This window comes from Anabrus simplex, chromosome 1 (genome assembly GCF_040414725.1).
Source record: "Anabrus simplex isolate iqAnaSimp1 chromosome 1, ASM4041472v1, whole genome shotgun sequence".
In the NCBI taxonomy this organism is placed as follows: Eukaryota; Metazoa; Arthropoda; class Insecta; order Orthoptera; family Tettigoniidae; genus Anabrus; species Anabrus simplex.
Window position 1 is genome coordinate 228117796 of NC_090265.1, and position 14463 is coordinate 228132258.

The following is a 14463-nucleotide window of genomic DNA, read 5'->3' on the forward strand; positions in this document are numbered from 1 at the left end:
TAAGATTTTTTTTTTTATGTCAAAAGGAAAACTCAAGCGTGATGTGATGAGCTGAAGAGAGAAACGGAGGTAGGAAAGGATCAAAGGAAATTTTGAGGAGGTGAGGGAAGAAAAATGAAGGCAGGAGAAGAATATATAATTTTTTTATTTTTTTTTATTTTTTTTTTTTAATTTTTTTTATTAGCTGAAGAGAGAAACGGAGGTAGGTAAGGATCAAAGGATTTTTTTTTTTTTTTTTTTTTTAGCTGAAGAGTGAAACGGAGGTAGGTAAGGATCAACGGAATTTTTTATATCTGAAGAGAAAAAAAAAAAAAAAAAATTCCTTTGATCCTTACCTACCTCCGTTTCTCTCTTCAGCTAATAAAAAAATAAAAAAAATAAAAAAAATAAAAAAAATTATATATTCTTCTCCTGCCTTCATTTTTCTTCCCTCACCTCCTCAAAATTTCCTTTGATCCTTTCCTACCTCCGTTTCTCTCTTCAGCTCATCACATCACGCTTGAGTTTTCCTTTTGACATAAAAAAAAAATATCTTACTGTCTTTTATTCAGAATCAAATTTATGGTCCGCATTGAACTGCGAATTTATTTCCACCTTTATTTAACTCCATATATGTTGCTCCACCTCGTGAAACATCCATCGTCCTTCAAGATTCCAGAAGCAGAAGAGCTTTCTCCTAGCATCATACTTCGCATCGTCTATTAATTCTGGTTTATGAACATCTTGAGAAGACTATGTTACGATTCTTTATTTTCAATCGATCTCTGAATGAACAACATTATCGCTTAAGAACCAAGTTTTTTCAATTTCCATTTCCACAATTTATACAACGCACGGGACTTTTTTAAAGATCTCTATTTTTTAACATAATATAACGCTTCTCTGGTTTCCTAAGCCTCCACACGCAACTATTGCCATGTTCAAAAAAACTGAAGAGCCTTCCAACATCCATGTATTTTGACGTCTATCAATACCTTATAAAACACGACGTAATCTTCTTCGATTATACAACAGCTAAGAAGAAGCCAGCATTCAACCTACTATTCTTCTTTATTGCATCATTTAGTGCACAGTGGTCTTTTATAATATACGGCGCACCGAACTTTACATAAATTCCGCTCAGTGCTTCGTCAATTTGGATGAGTTATTATTTTTAATATATCTCTACTCAACTTCCCACTTGGTATGTACCTTTAAAGAGACTGTACTTGTGTTTACATTGTTTATGTTTTCTTCGATCTTTGACTTACTTCAGGCTGATGATGACCTATTACTAGGTCGAAACTAGTCCCTATGTAATTTTCATTTTGTATTGAAAAGGTGGACCAATAATAATATATTATTTTACTCTATTGTAATCACAGTTCAATACGGATCTATCATTATGAAACTTATTTCTTTTAATTACAGATACCAACATTCATAGGAAGGGAAAGAGCCACCTTAACACTCAAAGTGAACTGCATTTAACGATCATCATAGTATCAGCAACACATTTCCTCTCAAATTTTGCATGATCAATGCAATTAGAATATTAAGAAGAAGTGGATGAACCATTTACTAAGTGTATTGGCATAATGTCTCAAACTCAAGCTGATAACCCTCATATGAAATGTTCTGTAAAAACAACGCAAGAACATACTGATGTGTTACTTTAGACTGTCATCAGACATTTGCATTTTAAGTGCATTTTACTATGTTTGTTAATGTTTTAATGGTTTATATAATTTTAACAAATAGTTCAACACATATTTTATATCATCTGATATAATTAGTGTCAATACGAACTTAATATTAACTACTATATATGTGCCAACTAAGCATATCTCATACAAGACCCAAACATCTATGTGTTAATACAACACTCATTTTTAACTGACAAGGCACAACGCCTATCGCAACTATGACAAAGCTGAGCTCAAGCATACTCTTTGTATGCATAAAATATAAGATAGACGACAAACTCATTCAGTTATACTTGTTTGCTAATTTCATAACAAGATATCTGTATATTGTGTCATATTTTATCATGTACTAGCTGATGTACCCATGCTTCGCTACGGGATTCTCAGAAAGACTGTCTTTGTGGTTTTCCTACCTGAAGTCATCAGAAGGAATGTAGTGATTAAAAGCAATGTTATATAAAACACTCAATCAAATTAATAAACCGCACATATTCTTACTTTTAACAAACAGTAGTACGGTGCCGATCTAACAATCCAAAGTTCCAGTGCTGCAATGACCAGACCGCAGACAGCCGTGAACACTTCTCTGCAATTATTCCGTTAAATATGCACACTGCTCATTCCAATCAGTGCCTCTGAGTAGGAATTGAATAGCTCGAATGCTATGATGAACCACTTTGTTACGTATCAGTAGTATTAGAAGTTTATTTAACTCCTCAGCTACTTCCCGCCAATTTTCACGCAGGCTGTTATACTCAGTACGACCGGGTGAGTTGGCTGTGCAGTTAGGGGCGCAAGGCTGTGAGTGGGAGGTAGTGGGCTCGAACTCCACTGTCAACAGCCCTGAAGATAGTTTTCCGTGGTCTCCAATTTTCACACCAGGAAAATGCTGGAGCTGTAACATAATTAACGTAGGGGCTGCTTTCTTCCCACTCCTAGCCCTTTCATATCCCATCGTCGCCATGAGTCCTATCTGTGTTGGCATGACGTAGGGCAAATTTTAAAAATCTCGGTATACAGCAGTAATCCTATCTATCGGAGATGAATGGCAACAAAGACACAAGGCAAATCACAACAAACAATGGTCAATGTAATGTTATTGTTGATCAATGCTATGAGCTTTCTGTATTGTAGTCCTTCACATTGTTTTCTTTCAACTCTGTAATATAAGGCCGTCTTATAAAATTAATTATAGCGTAGACTGTAGTTCCTTAATCCCCGACTTTACATACCGATTTTCATTAAATTCTGTTTACCCATTTTCTCGTGATGGCGCTGATATGATCGTAGCAGCAAAAATCCATATTCATGAATATCTCCGTTATCATAGTCGATACGGTCAAAATGTATAAGACATAAATGATCAGAAATTTAATACTGTGTAACTTTATTTGTATAGTAATTGTCCATAAGACCACTAATAACACAAATATTCGAGAATTAAATTTTGGGCCTTCCTCTAAACTACCATTTCGCTCAGTGTGAATAAAGTTATTTATGGCCTAGATTGTAGTGACTTATTCCCCGACTTTGCGTACCGATTTTATTTACAATGGGACGACTAATAACAAATATTTGAGAATTAAATTTTAGGCCTTCCCCTAAACTACCATTTCTCTCAGCGTGAAAAAGATTATTTATGGCCTAGAATGTAGCGACGTATTCCCGGACTTTACATACCGATTTTCATTAAATTCTCTTCAGCCATTTTCTCGTGATGCGTGTACATACATACAGACAGACAGAAATTACGGAAAATTAAAAAATGCATTTCCTTGTTACTGTGGACATGACTGATACAGAAATACCATTATTTTCAAATTTTTAGCAATGTACAGACAAAACTCATATTTTATATATATAGATTTTGAGCATTTTAAATTGTTTATACATTCAACTTTTTATAGATAAGCTATAGAATTTAAACATACTTAAGCAAAGCATAAGCACAACTACAATGATTTTAAATTTTAGAGTCTATCACTTTAATTGGTGAGGCAGAATATAAAAGATGCAAATAATGTAAGATTCTAAGAGGCTGAAGATGACCTTGTAAGAGGTTGAAACCGGTCCTGTTATATATGTTATAATAAATGTGTATTGATTAGGTGGAACTTTCCTTTCTTTCATGACATTTGGTAATTATCAATACGGAACAAAATGAAATTTATTAATCAAGACAATGAACTATCACAATTAGCAGAAAATTTTATGAGGGTTTCCTTTTGCTTCTTCATGTCTCTCACTTTTGTTTCACCCACACCAAACTTGCAGGCTAACTTTGATGGCGCCTCGCCTTTCTGCAGTCTTTCTATAATTTTCAGTTTTTCACTGACAGTTAACCTTTTATATTTCATTTTTCGACCACTCATAATGAAAACTCTTACGATTGACTTATTCAAAACTTCGAAAAGACTTCTGCACTCTGTTCATGCTTCTCAACTACTGTACTGTACAGTAGCCTACAATAAACTCGCTGCCGGTGCACCTACCCTTCACTTGGCTTACAGTTTAGCGGCCTTGGGCTGTGGGGAAAGGGAGGGTAAATTCCAAATGCATTCCTCTTTCATTGTCTCTACTTCCAAGATTACGGTAATCTGTGCTGTGACACACTCAGCAACATGCTTGAATGTTTCCAGGTTTGCAGCATTCTGGAAGCAGTGTGCATATAGGCCTACTGCTACATCGTAGAGAAACTAAGTTCAGTATCCTCAAATATCAATGATTTCGTCTCCATGCATCACATTAAAATTCTTTAAAAGTAGGGAGAGATAATTTTACTCAGCCTGATGATTAGTGGGTGTAAGAATTAAAACTTTAAAAAATAACACTCCGAGACCCGCAAATTAACCGCAAACCGAATTATCGGCATGCAAATTATCGGGAGTGCACTGTAACTTCTTTTAGTTGTGTTGGTTTTTGGGACATAATTTCTGTTTTTTCAAATGATATTTTGAGGCCAATTTCATTTCCAATGTTTTGAAGTTCTGATATCTGGATTTTTGCTTCTTATATGTCCACTGCTAGTAATGCTAAGTCGTCGGTGAAACCCAGGCACTTTGTTTTCATTTTTCGGCTGATCTTTATTTTTGGGGGACATTTCATAAACCAAAAATCAATCAATACTGATCTGCATTTAGGGCAGTCGCCCAGGTGGCAGATTCGTTATCTGTTGTTTTCCTAGCCTTTTCTTAAATGATTTCAAAGAAATTGGAAACTTATTGAACATTGAACCATTCCCTCATTGGACATTATACATTTTCCAGCTAACGCATTCCTTGTTGCCAGCTTTATGCCCCAGTGTGCTAAGTTTGGCTCATCAGTTGGTAAATAGCACACCTACCAAGACGCATGGCTAGTGCATACCTTGGAGGTCACTGCATCGACTACTTGAAGCCACCGGCATTGCCTATACACTTAAGAGACTTTGTCTCGTTACCAAAAGTTGATGCTTGCCTGGCCTCAGATGATATAGATGTTGATTCCCATAGGGAACCTGAAATTTGTCCTGAATGGGTAAATTTATAATACCAGTATAAATGGTCCTTTATTGGACATTATACATTTTCCAGCTAACTCATTGCTGGTTGCCGCATTTCGCCCCATTGTGCTACGTTGGGCTCATCAGTTGGTAAATAGCACACCTACCATGACGCATGGCTAGTGCATACCGTGGAGGTCATTGCATAGGCTACTTGGAGTCACCGGCAGTGCTAATGCACTTAAGAGACTTTGTCTCATTACCGAAAGTGGGGCGAAACACTGGCAACCAGGAATGAGTTGGCTGGAAAATGTATATTGTCCAATAAAGGACCATTTATATTGGTATTATAAATTTACTCATTCAGAACAAATTTCAGGTTCGTTACGGGAATCACCATATATATCATCTGATGGCCAGGCAAGCATCGATTTTTTTTAATGAGACAAAGTTTCTTAATTGCATTGGCACTGCCAGTGGCTCCAAGTAGCGTATGCAGTGGCCTCCACGGTATGCACTAGCCATGCGTCTTGGTAGGTGTGCTATTTACCAATAAGCCCAACTTAGCACACCGGGGAAAAACGCTGGCAACCAGGAATGAGTTGGCTGGAAAATTTATAACGTCCCATAGGAGACCATTTATATTTGTATTATAAATTTTCTCATTCAGGACAAATTTCAGGTTCCTATGGGAATCAACTTTTATATCGACTGGCATCTTTTCGATGCAGTTAATATGGTGGCAAGTGTAGCTCGCAAAGTTACGATCAGTCTTCTGCAAAAGAAAACTTCGTTTTATCATACCTAACCTCAATTTGCTCATCATTGAACAGGGGGCACTGGTGTTGAGTTCCATCTTGGCGGGGGTTCCCTCTATGACGACATCTATCAACTGCTTCCCTGGAGACTATATTGTTCCGATGACCTCAACTTTGCTGAAATGATGTATGCCATCATTGCTGTTGGCTGGTTGCTCTTCTTCGGTCACATGGTTTGTCTTGCGCTGCTTTGGTTTGGACCTACAAACTTTAGCAATGTGACGTTTCTTGCCACACGTCGGGCAATCAGCGTTGAGGAACCTGCACTGACTGCGTGGATGTTCCCCGCTACACCCAGCGCACGACAATGATGATTGATCACTGGTGTTCCTTGATTGGCTGGATGCGATCATTGTTGAGGCCTAGGTTGGTCAGGCTTCTGCTAGCGATTGATCGATTTCTCAGGTCGCTATTGGTTGCCGCACCTCCGCAGCTGTGGCTTTCCGTAGCCTATCTGGTTGGTTGAATCGGATTTTGAGGTTACGTTCATGTTCTTGAACTCATCAGCCGCGTTCCGGGTGGCTTCGAGTGTGCAGGCTATCTCGTACGCAGCTGTGAAGCTGTCCATTTTTTTTTTTTTGCAATAATTTCATCACATATTTTCCTCGACTCTAAACCTTTGAGCAGTTGTTCGATTAGCACGCGGTCTAAAAATTCTCCTTACTCACAGTGTTTTGCTGCTTGCCTTAGTGCTTGCGTTAATCTGAGAGTGAAGCTGGTGATCGTCTCCTCTGCATGATGCTCCAGAATTTCATGCTCTCTGCATATTTATTGCGACTGGTGTCAAAATGGTCCATCAGTTTAGACTGGATTTTGCTGTATGAGAGATTTTCCAGGTCGATGGGGCTTACAAGAAACTTTAAAGCATTTTGAGTTCGGCGCCCATGCAAACACATGCGTAATGGGCGTGCCAGGTGAACTGCGTGAAATAGTCCCCTGCGGTGGTCCCATCCTCAGCGCGATATGCTGGCAAACTGTGGTGGTCGAGGTTGTGTTGTTGGCGGTGACTTATTTGCGGTGGCACCTCGCGCGGTGGATTCCCTGAGAGCGTTGGTGATCATCCCAGAAAGAGCCTAAAGAAGTTTCACGAATACTCCTTGTGACATGATGGAGGATGGTTCACTAATTCACTGATACTCTAACATGTTTGATGTTGAACTTTGTTCAGTAGCACGTGGTCGTGTTGAGGTTAAGTTCCGCACGAGTTTCACTTCACTGTTTCACACGAGTTTCACTTCACTATTGATCGGATACACGTGATGTTACTTATAAATCTCATTTAGGGAGGATCGTTCACTCGTTCACTAATATGCTAACCCGCATGATGTCGAGCTTCATTCAGTAGCGTGTGGTCGCGTTGAGGTTAATTTCGTGTACAAGTTTCATTTAACTTTTTCTCGAGTGCACGCAACGTTATTGATCCATCCCACTTCTGACACCACTTTTGTATTTGTGGGTTGATAAATAACACAAACTGTTGAGAGAATCCATGTATTTAGAGGATAAAACTACAGTTAAGTACGGAGAAAAACAAAACTCGTGGTTAGTAGTTGTAAGTCTTTCTGTATCCACCATACTACCAACTGTTGAGTGTGAAATTGCATTTGTTACACAGAATTAGAATACACAACTTCAATGGAGAATTTTCCTTCTATTAACACATTGGTCCTTACAGTAATCCCCATGATATATGTATATCCATTCTACCAGCACTCTAATTAAAACTGAGAGGACTTTTCTTCTTGGTGAAACTTACAACCTGACTCTTCGCCCTGTTTACCATCATTTCAAATTATTGTTGAGGTCCTTTTATTTGCAGTCGCTCTCATAATCCTGCAATTTACTTATTACTCAATACAGTATAGTGTCATCTGCAAAAACTTTTATCTGTGATTTCAGTTCTGTATCCATATTATTACGTGTGTGATTTCAGTTCTTTATCCATATCATTTGCATATGTGTGAACTAATTAGGAGACTGATTAGTTTGACAGAAGGATTTGTGTCGGCTGGAAATTGGAGAGGTAAACGAATGACTGATAGAGGCATGTGTAAGGACTGTGGGTGTGGGTGGGAACTAAGGAAGATTAGGGAAGAGATAGCAAGTTTGAGGAAGATAAAATTAGTCTTGTAACAGAGTACAGGAATGAAGAAAGGTCTCCCTCAATCAGCGTACAGGATATGCTGGTGGGCAAGAGGGAAAGGTAGGAAGGGCAGAAGTTGTGGAAAACAGGTGTGCTAATTTAAGAGGCAAAGACTTTAATACACTTATCTAGACTCACAGAGCACGCTGGTGCTATGCAGAAAATTGAATATCTTCGCGCATTGCCACGTTGCAGGCACTTCCGTTTTAAATGCATGGTTAACACGTGGTGATGTTTACAGTTTCATGTGTGTTTTTCATGGTGATTACTATCAGTTAGTGGATCTGTGGTTGTGTTATGTGGTAAAGTGATAATTTATAGTATTGGCAACTATTTTTAGTGATAAGTGCGAGCTTACATTGATTGGTGATATTAAAGGAGGGTTGGCCTAAGTTAAGCTGTAAGTGCGGATTGGAGAACTATTCACGATGGTGACCTCTTGTGCAGCTTTCAATTGCACAAATCGGTATCAGAAAGGATCTGGGATTTCTTTTCACAAGTGAGTAGAAATTTAAATGTAATAAAATTACCATAATCGAGAATGGGCTACTGAGTGGTGGATTCAGGGATGTATGGACGTGGCATTCTCAATGTTTAGGCTTCTACTTCTTGGCGTTTTTCATCTCATTAGGGACAATTCTTAAGAATTAAATAGCTATTCTGAAAAAGCGCACATTTTGTTCTTACAGACTGCATACCCGTATTAAATTCCGAAAAATATGATTAATAAAGCTTGGTAAACCCATCTATTTTTAGGTCAAATTATGGCTTCAGATTATTAACAATTAGGCCTATCAGAAAACTGATTTATTGATACCATTATCCATATTTTCACATCACCTTTATAATAAAAGAAAGGTTAAATTTGCTGTTCCAGAGAAATTTTACTAGGCTGGCTCCTACTTTGCACTAGAAAACACTAAACTACCTGTTTAACTGTTATATTCATATATGCTTAATATTCAAGCTCCTTTGCCTTCTTCCATATGAGAATCATAATGTTCCTGTAATAGAAAAGTCAGGACACATTTTCAATTTAAATTTGTGCTCAGAAAATCTCCTTTCAGTTCGAGTTTATAAAATCAGTAGGCCTAATATTGGTATTTAAGATGAGAACAGTATGAGTGGGAATTTTGCATCCTACATACATACATACATACATTATAATTACAGACTGTTATGCCTTTCAGCGTTCAGTCTCCAAGCCTCTGTGAATTTACTAAACGTTGCCACAATCCTCGATTTGCAACTAGTGTTGTGGCCTCATTTAGTTCTGTACCTCTTATCTTTAAATCGTTAGAAACTGAGTCTAACCATCGTCGTCTTGGTCTCCCTCTACTTCTCTTACCCTCCATAGCAGAGTCCATTATTCTCCTAGGTAACCTATCATCCTATATTCGCCTCACATGACCCCACCACCGAAGCCAGTTTATGCGTACAGATTCATCCATCGAGTTCATTCCTAAATTAGCCTTTATCTCCTCATTCTGAGTACTCTCCTGTCATTGTTCCCACCTGTTTGTACCAGCAATCATTCTTGCTACTTTCATGTCTGTTACTTCTAACTAATGAATAAAATATCTTGAGCCCACCCAGTCGCTCCCGTAAAGCAAAAAGTTGGTCTGAAAACAGACCGATGTAAAGATAGTTTCATCTGGGAGCTGACTTCCTACTTACAGAATACTGCTGATCACAACTGCGAGCTCACTGCATTACCTTTACTACACCTTGATTCAATCTCACTATATTACCATCCAGGGAGAACACACAACCTAAATACTTGAAATTATCGACCTGTTCTAGCTTTGTATCACCAATCTGACATTCAATTCTGTTGAATTTCTTACCTACTGACATCAATTATTTAGTCTTCGAGAGGCTAATTTTCATACCATACTCATTGCACCTATTTTCAAGATATTAGACTGCAGGCTTTCGGCACAATCTGCCATTAAGACCAAGTCATCAGCATAGGCCAAACTGCTTACTACATTTCCACCTAACTGAATCCCTCCCTGCCATTTTATACCTCTCAGCAGATGATCCATGTAAACTACGAACAGCAAAGGTGAAAGATTACAGCCTTGTCTAACCCCCTATAAGTACCCTGAACCAAGAACTCATTCTACCATCAATTCTCACTGAAGCCCAATTGTCAACATAAATGCCTTTGATTGATTTTAATAATCTACCTTTAATTCCATAGTCCCCCAGTATAGTGAACATCTTTTCCCTCGGTACCCTGTCATATGCTTTCTCTAGATCTACGAAACATAAACACAATTGCCTATTCCTCTCGTTGCATTTTTCATTTACCTGACGCATACTGAAAATCTGATCCTGACAGCCTCTCTGTGGTCTGAAACCACACTGGTTTTCATCCAACTTCCTCTCAACGACTGATCGCACCCTCCCTTCCAAGATGCCAGTGAATACTTTGCCTGGTATACTAATCAATGAAATACCTCAATAGTTGTTGCAATCATTCCTGTTCCCTTGCTTATAGATAGGTGCAATTACTGCTTTTGTCCAATCTGAAGGTACCTTACCAACACTCCACGCTAATTTTACTACTCAATGAAGCCATTTCATCCCTGCCTTCCCACTATACTTCACTATTTCTGGTCTAATTTCATCTATTCCTGCTGCCTAATGACAATGGAGTTTATTTACCATCCTTTCCACTTCCTCAAGCATAATTACACCAACATCGTTTTCCTCCTCTCCATGAGCTTGGCTGTTTGCAACACCACCAGGATGATTTCCTTTCACATTGGGAAGATGTTCAAAATATTCCCTCCACCTCTCCAGTGATTCCCTGGGATCTATTACGAGTTCACGTGAATTACTCAAAACACTGTTCATTTCCTTTTTCCCTCCCTTCCTAAGATTCTTTATTACTGTCCAGAAAGGTTTCCCTGCTGCTTGACTTAGCCTTTCTAGCCTTTCTTATCTAAATTCTGGTATTTATAGACTAACATGTGTAGAATGTAAATTTTCATATGTTGGCCAAACTGGCCGTAGCTTTCTTACAGCATACCTTGCACATGTTAATGCTGCAAAACACAATAAACATTCTGCTATGAGTGTTCACGTGAGAGAATCAGGCCTCCACTTAACAGCTATAGAGAAAGACTTTAAAATCATCAAAAAATAGAAAAGGGAAATTTAATGACAAAATTAGAAAATTTTAGACCAGCATTTGGTGGCGCTTCCGCAAGCGGGCCGGCATTGGTAATCATTAGTACAGATTGAAAAGGAACATTTTACAATACCTGAAGTACCAGTGAGGAGAGATCTTTCCTCTACGCTTGCTATAATCCCACCATCCCGCCCCAAAAAAATATTCTTTCTTATATAAGAAAATTGAAAGCAAGACAGCATGAAAGAAGAAATTGCCACCATTAACTTTACTCCCATTGGCAAGCTCCGATCATTTGTGATGAAGTCTATGTAACTTTTTTCCCGCTAGAGGTCGCATGCGCGCCACACCAACCCGCGCAAAATAAAAACACTCGTTCGTCAAGAAGAAAATGTAATTTAGTAGCTGTAACCTGTCTTTGTAAATCCAGGCCAAGCTTTGTCATGAAAACAGTGACAGTTGGTGACAGCATCACCCACCGCCAAGCCTCTGTGTGTACAGTGAGAGAAGTGTGAGGCGCGCCATGCCCGGCCCGCTTGCGGAAGTTTTACCCAGCATTTTAATAAGGGAATAAACTTAAATGATGAAATTAAATACAAAATCCTTTACATGAAAAATTGCCTAAACTTTTACAAACACTTAATCTAGAAAAAAGTAATTTTGCTAAAGTTTTATCTCAAAACAACCAATAATCATGTAACATTAATGAACATAGCCCCTCCCTCCACCTCCTCTAAATGCTACCCTCCCAAATCCACACCTACTAACATTACTCCACTCATCCCTACTCCCTCCCCCCAACCCCTACCACCTCACTCGTACAACACAAGGAGCAGACACGGAACAACAGGCAGTTACTATGCAACTTTGGACAACACCAGACAGACAAGGGGTACGAGAAGTTTCGTTAAGTGCTCACTCAACTAGTAACAGAACATGTGTTTGTAAATATTTGAGAGCAAACTTTTTCTACCATAATTTTAAATGAATGTATTTTTATCAACTTTTCCACTATTAAGTTCTATTTAATAAGGCATGCTACCAATGATTCTGCCTTTGTATGATATTTGTAAAATAGTTTAAAGATTGTAAAATGTACAAATAGTTTTTAAGCCATCAGTTGTTAACATAAACCAACCTTTGAGATTCTAGATTGGCCGATGATGCTCTATAAGAGCGCGAAACATGTCCCGCTTATAACTTCATATTAATGGTGCAGTTCTAAATGTAATAACATTTTAATGTATTGAATAGGTGGTTTATAATAAAACATTGTTTATTGTAATTGTTTAGATGAAAAATTCATATATGACAAAGTATCAATGCTTGAGAGGAAGTGTCCTTAAAAAAACAGTGTTATTTGGCCGAAGGTGTTAATAATATACGAAACATAAATTGCTTTTAACCAATAAGTTCCCTTAAGCAATTAATGTATCGACAAGATGGAAAATAATAAATACTTAGTTGTGAACACTGCTCTTATGTTGGAAATCATTGCTTTGAAAACATGTTCTGGCATGTCTTTGCGTTTAGAGAAAATCCTTTTGTAACTAGGCCTACATCAAACACAGGATGCAGTTATGTTCTAAATGAAGAGTTCATTTCAAAATAAATAAATAAGCCCTTTTATAATTAATCTTATTGTGAGTATGGGAAGCTGTGTGTGCTCTCTTTCCCTACTGCAGCCCCAACAACAAGTCTTCCCCTTTTTTTCTGTCTAGGTTTTGATGTAGCAGCCACAATTTGAGTGCATAGTGCACACTGGCATTGCGACCACAACCTGTGCAATATGTACTGTGTGAGCGACCCTGGACTAGATGAAATGTTGATTGAACCAGTGTTCTCCATGTTTAAAGCCTGAACTTTTTCTTCCAGATAAAAGGGATAGTTTGAGGGGACATTTTTATATTTTCAGAACCACCTCTCAACTTCCCAGTTCTAATCCTACTGAGTATGAATCTTTAAATAGTTGCACAGTCATCTTGTATCAAGCATTATTACTGATGTTTTCCATAATCAACATGGGTTCAGCATTTCGAGTATGACATCTTTCCCACATAGAAAGAAGAAAAAAAAGACAGGAAGTTCATTATCAAGGAAATATATATTGTAAAGTTATAACTCATTCGTGCAAGTATGAATTTTAGATCTTTCTCATGACTAGTAACTCTGTCGAGAGGAGACCACTTGTCAGGAATTCACTCTGACCATCCAAATATCTCAGTTCTGATTGATATCACTTTGTATAACTTCCATAATTTTATTCTTTATGTTTACAGCTGTGTATTTCAAGGAACATGTGGATATTTCTCTATTGCTATTTGAACTTTTGTTGTTTATAAACATTTTTCACTTTCAGGGCAGTGATATGGTGTCCACAGGTCGAGTACTTGTGGCCATTGTACAGATTTGTTTTGAAGCAAAGAACTGGAATGCTCTTAATGAACATATTGTTCTGCTGTCAAAACGTAGGAGTCAACTGAAACAAGCAGTAGCAAAAATGGTTCAAGAATGTTGTTCTTACGTGGATCAGACTCCTGACAAGGAGACAAAAATAAAACTTATTGATACCCTGAGGACTGTAACCGAGGGAAAGGTAAGGTCTGTTACTTCCTTTACAGATGTAGAAAAACAGGAAGTTCATTATCAAGGAAATGTATACTTAGAAGGTTTAACTCATGTGTGCTCCTGAGTTAAAGGTAAGTGTAATTTTAAGTTGATTTGTGTATAAAATTGAAATCATATACCCCTCTATGATTTTTCAAAAGATCATTATTAAATCTATTCTTCGTAAATGTTTGTGTGTGTGTAGATTTTTCATTTAGTTTCACTTTTTTTGTGATCTCCCTTCTTTTTCAAAAATTCTTCAGTTTTCTTGATCTGCCAAAATGAAAGATGTTTTCAATTGATGTCATTCACTTACAATTAATTTTGATTACTTTGATTAGAATCTATAATCTATCCTGTATTATCTTCTATTCTTTTCTAATAATAATAATAATAATAATAATAATGTGTTCTGTTTCGTACAGATTTATGTTGAAGTGGAAAGAGCAAGATTAACTCATAAACTAGCAAAAATGAAGGAAGAAGAAGGAAATATTATTGAAGCAGCTAATATCATTCAAGAATTACAGGTTGAGACATATGGCTCAATGGAAAAGAGAGAGAAGGTAAATCTTTCTGTATAACGT

At 37.6% G+C, this 14463-nt stretch overlaps 1 protein-coding gene across 1 annotated transcript in view; it reads left to right on the forward strand.

Annotated features, from left to right (window-relative positions):
* Window positions 1-14463, forward strand: part of Rpn5 (regulatory particle non-ATPase 5) — a 100845-nt gene that overhangs the window by 19188 nt on the left and 67194 nt on the right. The window contains exons 3-4 of the mRNA XM_067158803.2: window positions 13629-13865; window positions 14302-14442. Of these exons, the coding sequence (XP_067014904.2) occupies window positions 13629-13865; window positions 14302-14442 (378 nt within the window). The remainder of the gene's footprint in view (window positions 1-13628; window positions 13866-14301; window positions 14443-14463) is intronic.